The 7,637-nt window shown below is 44.3% G+C and overlaps 1 protein-coding gene across 1 annotated transcript; it reads left to right on the plus strand.

The window, feature by feature from the left end:
- The first annotated feature begins 464 nt into the window (after positions 1-464).
- Positions 465-6,495, plus strand: LOC106745614 (arrestin domain-containing protein 3). The gene is made up of 7 exons (XM_014621381.1): positions 465-857; positions 1,633-1,788; positions 2,065-2,276; positions 2,467-2,649; positions 2,992-3,203; positions 4,955-5,148; positions 5,730-6,495. The coding sequence occupies exons 1-7, from the start codon at positions 743-745 to the stop codon at positions 5,861-5,863; spliced, it is 1,206 nt and encodes a 401-aa protein (XP_014476867.1). The 5' UTR covers positions 465-742; the 3' UTR covers positions 5,864-6,495.
- The last annotated feature ends 1,142 nt before the right edge of the window (positions 6,496-7,637 follow it).

The raw sequence follows: 7,637 nt of genomic DNA on the forward strand, positions 1-7,637 counted from the left end.
ACGGCACGTTCGCGTTTTAGGTGCCGCTTCGAGAACGACGTCGTGTGAGCGCGTACCTCGAGTAAATTTCAATGAGATACGACGGACGTGTGCGCGTCGTTCCCGCGAATTCTCATTCACCGTTCATTAGCGCGCGATCCGCCGACTTTGCAAGTCTTGACGAGTTTTTTATCACGATCGATTCGCCGGCCGATTAGATATAGATCGGGTTGTCCCAGCCCTCTCCCAGTGCCGACGCGAGCGGTCGCGCCGTCGGTGACGTCGATCCGGCGATTTTTTCCTCTCTCCCGGTCGTCAACGGGGATCAATCCGGGATACGATGCACCGAGTCGACCGGACGGGAGAGTCGCGCCGCGATTCTTCGAAATTCCGGGGAGCCCGCGGAGTGCCTGCGCGTGCGAGCTCGCGGACGGCCCTGGCCGCTTCCACGACGACACGTCATTCGCCGTCTGCGCGAATCGGATGGTACTATGGTACTAACGTCGCGTGCACCAGGCACTGTGCGTGTCCTCGTTCGCCGTTCGCCGGCTTTCACGAGCGGCTCGATATAGCGCGCGAGCGACTCGCTCGGATCGCTCGACGCGGAAGCCCGGTGACGACGTAGGACGCAAACGTCAGCAGCCGTCGCTGTCACTGGGATCCCCGAATGGAGTGATCGAGGAAGCGGCATAAGTCGTCGTCGTCGAGGAGATCACGGACGCGGTAAACGAGGTAAACAGACATTCGACACGGGATTAACAACATGGGCCTCAAGGACTTCCGGATAGCCTTCGATAACCAGTGGAGCACGTACTACCCTGGGCAAACGGTGACGGGCAACATCTTCGTCGTTCTCGACAGCACGAAGAAAATTCGTGGTGAGTCTGACAATTACATGCGATTGCGATCATATACGCATTGCGTGACAGCGCGCGGAGAGGCGGCTCCGGCGAGAGTTTCTCGCGACTCGCTCGCTCTGAATCCTTCATTTTTCGTCCCCAATATTCCCCCGGAATTTCTCTCCGCCGCTTCTCCGTCAATCGATTCCCAGTCGCGTCTCTAGGAGGAGAAGGAAAAAGGGAAGATGGTAGAAACGTACCGCGGTACAACTCGCGCGTACAACGAAATGCACTCAGCGGCCGCAACAGCGCGAGCTTCTATCTTTTTCTACCGCTGTAACCGCGCGCGAGGGACGTTATAATTATAGAACTCGTTGCACTCGCGCACAAAGTCTCGCTACCTCCGTCGGTGTGGGACGTTTTATCTCCTCCCAGACATTGTTTCACGCCGCTGAAATAATACACGCCGGCGGTGTACGAAAGACACGCTTCTGAAAACGTTCCCATCGCGTCTCATTTGATGTTAACGAATGCGGACGGCCGATGACGCGAGATTAATAAAGCGAATTAATGAGGCGATCCCGCTCGGAGACGGCGATAAGAGCGACGATATAAACAGAATCACCGCTCGTGTAATTTCATCACAGGCGACGTCGAGCGATAAGAAAAATTGCAAATGACGAGTTAATCGAGCCGAATGAGAAAAAGCCGTGAGAAAATCGGTTTGCCGGTTACGTCAACGAGATAATTATCCCCCGGTAGATTTTCCCCGGCTTTTCATGTAACGCTTTGAAATGTTTTCCCCCCTACGCAGGTATAAGCGTGAAGGTAAAGGGCGAGGCGAACACCCAATGGTCGACCGGCGGACAACGGATGGACGAGAATGGAGAATATCGGGACGAAAGTCAGACCGTCACGGCGCACGAAGAGTATTTCGAAACGAAGTACTATTTGGTCGGATCCGCCTCGGGTAATGCTAGATTATTATCTGGCCTGCGTGTGGTCTTCTTCCGCTTAACGGCTTACCGAAAGGATTAATGGAGCGTGAAATCGCTCTTATTAAAAGTCAATAATGATCATCAGATAATTAAGGTTAAAAAAAGCGGAGAGATGCTGTGAATTTGTCAATTTCGTTGCATCGGAATCTCTCTTCCTCCCACGAGATCCCCCGGTCATTTTGCCGGTTATATCGGAGCGAATCTTCATTTTGTACGTACGTATTACAATGTGCGCTCTCTTCCCCCAGGTGGAGAGATTGAGATACAATCGGGTGAACACAAGTTTCCATTTACTTGTACCTTACCGCACAACTTGCCGAGCAGCTTCGAATCGGACTACGGATACGTCCGCTACACCGTCAAATCTACGCTGGATCGACCCTGGAAATTCGACCAAGATGTCAAGAGTCCTTTCACAGTCATCTCGCCTTTGGATTTGAACCAGGAGCCGAGAGCAACGGTTTGTATTAAAATCTGTTTGAAACGAGTTTAGATGAAACATGCTAAATCAGTATTTAAGGGGACGTGTGACCTTCTTCAGATAAGCATTGCCAAGTTCCTTTCCATTGCTAACTTTGCTGAGAGATAGTGTTAAAAAAATATCAAAACTACTTGACTACCAGGGAATACGAAGTCGATTATATTTCCAGGAGCCGGTGCAGGGAGAGATGAGCAAGACATTTTGTTGCTTGTGTTGCGGCACGCCGCCGTTGACCGTGAATTTTTCGCTTCCGGTACGAGGCTACGTGCCAGGACAGTCCATGCCGATAAAGATAAATGTAGAGAATTTGTCGGGCGTCGTCGTGAGCAGAGTCAAATTAATATTGGCTAAGGTACGTGACGTCAGTTTCACGATAGCAAGAGTTGATCACCTTGAAAAATTCAGTTTGGCTTCGGATTTACTTTGTTTGAAGGTAACCAAATTTCTAGTTATAAGAATAAAATTTGGCTCATGAGAATGAGAAAATTTGTCTCCTTCAACCGAAACACGTTTGGCTATCCATTGTAAGGTAGATCCGACCAAATTCATTTTTCGGTGTAATTGAAAGTAAAATTTTCCAACTTGAACTAAGTTCGAAGGGTGACACGTCAGATGTGTGCCTCGAGACAGAAACGGCCCGTCGACGCCGAAATATTCGGTCGAGAAGTAATAACGTATCGTAAAAAAAGTTTAGGTCGTGACCTTTCGTGCTACCAGGCCGCACTTGGACAGCAAAACGGAAGAGATCGTGGTGAGGGAGGTCAGTAAAGGACCGATCGAGGGCGGTGGGAGGGTCGATTACGAGCAACATCTGGACATTCCGCCCCTGCCGCCGTCGAACCTCGCCAATTGCGGCATTATCGATCTCGAGTATAATTTGAAGGTGGAAGCGTGCGTCGAAGGATGGTTAGTGCCCTTTTCGCCTCGCATTCGTGCACTTCGCTATCACTACTGACTTTTTTATCAAATCAAATTGATTCGCTGCACTTACGTTATTATTTGTGCGAATTACACCGATTATCACGACTTGTCCGCTTTACCTTAATTAATTACTTATTAGGTGTACAAATTAATTCGGTGCTTTTTTTTAATGAGATTCAAAGTTTATTTACAAAAAAGTTCAAGTACAAGTTTGACGTTCGAAATAATTTCCATTATTTTCTATGACTTTACTCCCTCTATCGGGCAGCTGATAAATGCCCTCGCGGGAAAAACTTGGCGGTTTTGACTCAGTAGTCATCAATGCTTTTTCGTACCTCGTCGATTTTTTAAAATGCTCGCGCCCGTTTTCGCGCAGTAAAATCACCTGCCTAGCTCCATTGCCGGTAAGAGATATTTTTACAAATTTTATAATGAGTCATAGTACCTTCGCCGAAAGCGGAACAAATCACTTCGATGGACTTAGCAGCATTTTTATTCAAGCGCAAGTGGAGTGTAAAAAAGATGCCGTGCCTCAGATGCTTCTTTTCGAACTATTAGGTTGGTGCATATGAAATGTCGGATTCTTAAGTGATTGTATAAAACTGTATATCTTTCTTCAAAAGCTGTTTATTCAATCAAAGTATGCTCCATTCGCTTCAATACACTTCTCCCAACGAGATTTTAAAGCGTAGATGCCTGTCTTAAAAAAATTTTGGTCTTTAGAATTAATAAACTCTGATATCGAGTTTTTTAGACTGTCTTCATTTTCATGGTGTTTGCCTCTTAAAAACAGCTCTAAATGCTTGAAAAAATGAAAATCGGTCGGCGAGAGATCCGGTGAATATGGTGGATGCTGCAAAACTTCATATTCCAGTTCGTTCAGTTTCGCAATTGTTTTGTGCGATGTGTGCGGCCGAGCGTTGTCATGGAGCAGTAGCGGGCCATGCCGATTCACAAGCGATGGGAGTACAATTTGGTGTCTCAATATCGTTGTATGGTCAACTTTCATCCTGATAGCAAGTTCCCTCGTGGATACGGCTGGATCCGCTTCCACTAGAGCCTTCAGGTCATCATTATTCACAGACGTTTTGGGTCTTCCGCGCGGCTCATTTTGCAGTGAAAAATCGCCAGTCCGAAATTTTTCGAACCAACGCTGCACTTTCCGATTGTTAACCGTATTCTCCCCAAACGCTTGGTTTATGTTGCGTGCAGCTTTTGCAGCACTATTACCAAGTTTGTACTCATATAAGAAAATGACGCGAATGTCGGCAGAATTCATATCGGTAATAAACTCAAAAGAAATAAAAAAGGGAAGACCTTCGAGAAAACCTATTTTGTTGAAATGAGTCTCTGGCAATGGACAATACGAGTATGAATGAGGTTATGCCAAATACAAAAGTATAACGAAAACAGGGAGGAAAACGTCCGCATGTAAAGAGAATGCGACATTTCATACGCACCAACCTAATACATCGTGATAATTATTATTTTTACTGAGATTATATCGGCAAGTCAAGTATTATAGCGTTTCTTAAAGCTTAAGGTTGGCATTTTCAAAAATCACTATAGGACGGGGGAACAATTTAAATTTGAACCAGAGTTACAGGACATTAAATGCAAAGGCACCGAATTAATTTGTACACCCAATAATTAATTATTTAAATTTTCATTTGTTTGAGGTATATATTATATATATATATTCTCCAACTTCGCCGTACATTCGTGTACTTTCGTAGGTATCATCGGAACCTATCTGAAAATACGCTTATCTTTGTGGGCACGGTTCCGCTGGCCGTTTATCATGCCCCGAGCGCTCCACCTGCCGCTGATACGGATTATCCAACGAAGCCGCCTGAAGCCGGTTTCGTCATACCTTCGGCGAATAATGCGATGCCTCCGCTACCGGAATCTCAACTATATCCGAACTTACGTAAGTACCGACACGACACACACAGTGCCGTACTCTCGTGCGTAGGTAGCCCTAAGTTGTAACACTTTTGCTATTTTTAACCGTTTTTTCAGCGAAGAACTATCACACTTCTTTATCGATTGTTATTCGAAACCACTCTAGCCGGTATTCATAGTCGGATCTTATATACATACACTGAAAAAATTACTACGTTCAAGTAAATATTTGTTAAAGAATATTGGAGTGGTTTATTTTATTTGAATTAAATAAATATTACTTGAAGAATACTGAAAGAAAAACAATTTTTTTTTCTATTTTTTTTTTGGTGTATAAGACTGTCTTAAATTCATCTTCAGATATGGCTCATTTCAATGGTCACGAAACATCTGAAGATGAACTTAAGACGGTCTTAAATATAAGATCCAACTATGAATACGGGTCCTTGTTTTCAAAAGTACCTTTCTCCCCTCATTTCAAACATCGACAACATTTTTCAAATTTGAACGTCTGTGTTTACGGAACTTATTTTCCAGATAATAAAAGTTCATAAAATTAGAGACATTTTTTACAACTCATAATAGTAATTTTACTTTGTCTTTCAGCTCCGCCATCCTTCGAGGAGTCGATTCAAGGCGCCAGGAATCTTCGCGAACGCGGGGAATCGGAATACGTCTACGGCCTAGATAATCGTTTCGCACCGAAATACCCAGTTTACAATTTTGCACCCGCACAGTAATGAGTGAGAGAAAAAGAGAGAGAAGGAGAGAAATCGCTGTTTTGAGGTTATTTTTGATAAAAATGATTGAAGCGCGCTCGTTCTATAAAATTTCCTATAAAATGGCTACATTATATTTATCGTTCTATAAAATTGTCGATAAAGTCTCGAAAGAAGTGCAAAGTAATTCGTGAAGTAGCCGCATTCAGTCTGCAAATAGCCAGTCCTAATCAGTGCTTAAGCGACGTGTGTGATTTAAAGCGCACAATTTTTAGCAGGTAGAATCATACGAATAACGCCTTTTTTAACTGGCATTTATATTTTTTTACGCGTAATGAGATTACGAGAGAGAGAGAGAGAGAGAGAGAAGGAGAGAGAGAGAGAGCAACGAATGAGAATCAAATTTTCGTGTCTTATGGTACGATATTACTCACATTAGAAATATATACAATTAAATATACACGCAGTATGCAAGAAGTGATACGAGTAAGTATATCGTATCATGAGGCAAATACTTGAGCTCGGTGATCATCGCATTGACAAATTTGTAAGCGCCCGATTTCCCGATGCAACGCTACTTGTAAGCGCATTGTACTCAAGTATCGCTCTGTGTAGTCATAAGCGGAAAATACATTTCTAAAATTTTAAAATAACGAAGAGAACGAATTTTATTATGGCCGGCGATTCCCTTGCGACGACGAAGGGCGTTCTTTACTTCGTACGCACATGTGAGAAAACTTGATACCGACGTATTAATAATATTGCCTCAGATTAGCGGCTATTGCATATATATATATATATATATATATATATATATATATATATATATGCGCGTGGAAGGATCGTGTATTCAATAAGTTTCGCAAACACGCGCTCCGATTGCGCGTCGATAACCTCGACGGGACCACGAATGTAAATTCATATAACTGCGACGTATCGCACACAACTGTTACACTTGTTAATATGTTGCACCTGAAAAATTAACGATGCACGCTGTTTTTTTCTCGTGTAAGTCCCGCGGAGATAACGATTCCGCCTCGAGGTTATCGGGATCGAGTGCATACGGTACGTCGCATTTATCTCTCGTATCTCGACACGGCACGTGACTCGATTTCGTGCGAGGCACGTCTCTACTTTTCCCTCATCGCGTCACGCGCGACATTATCTTAATCATAGAACATAGATCTTCGCGCACGTGGCCTGTGTGATAATAAAATCTCAAGGTATTTAAAGGACGTTGATGAATCCGGCCGTATAAACTTCGTTAGGCGAAGGGTGTGTCGGTGTTAATTAAGTCGGCGAGATCGGAGATCGCACTCCGATGAATCTTCAAACGGGGTCTTCATATTCGCGGATCGAAATATATAGAGACTAGATCTAGGATATTCTGTATATATTTTAAACTATTATCTCACATACATGCACACACACACACACACACACACATACACTCAGATATTTTTTCGTGTTAAAGTTCCTCGAAGCATTCACCTCTTGCGGCCGGCGTCCTTCTTCAATCGTCAATCAACGCTCGTTTTAAGTGCGAAGGTTAATTTCGATTTATCGATTGGACGTAAGAGTCTGTGTTAACGCCACTGTGTTCGACTTTAACCGGACGTAGAGCACGGGCGACGGGATGAATATTTATACGTAATTAATCTTCGACTGGAAGTGCACGGTCGCGTGGCTTAACCGTGAAGCGGATGTAACCTGTTTGTACAGCTATTTTTGCGAGTTCGCCGAAAAGCAACGTATCACGTGAAGTATCTCGTGTCACGTAACGTCGCGTCCCTGG

This window comes from Dinoponera quadriceps, unplaced genomic scaffold (genome assembly GCF_001313825.1).
Source record: "Dinoponera quadriceps isolate SergipeBrazil2010 unplaced genomic scaffold, ASM131382v1 scaffold1476, whole genome shotgun sequence".
Taxonomy (NCBI): Eukaryota; Metazoa; Arthropoda; class Insecta; order Hymenoptera; family Formicidae; genus Dinoponera; species Dinoponera quadriceps.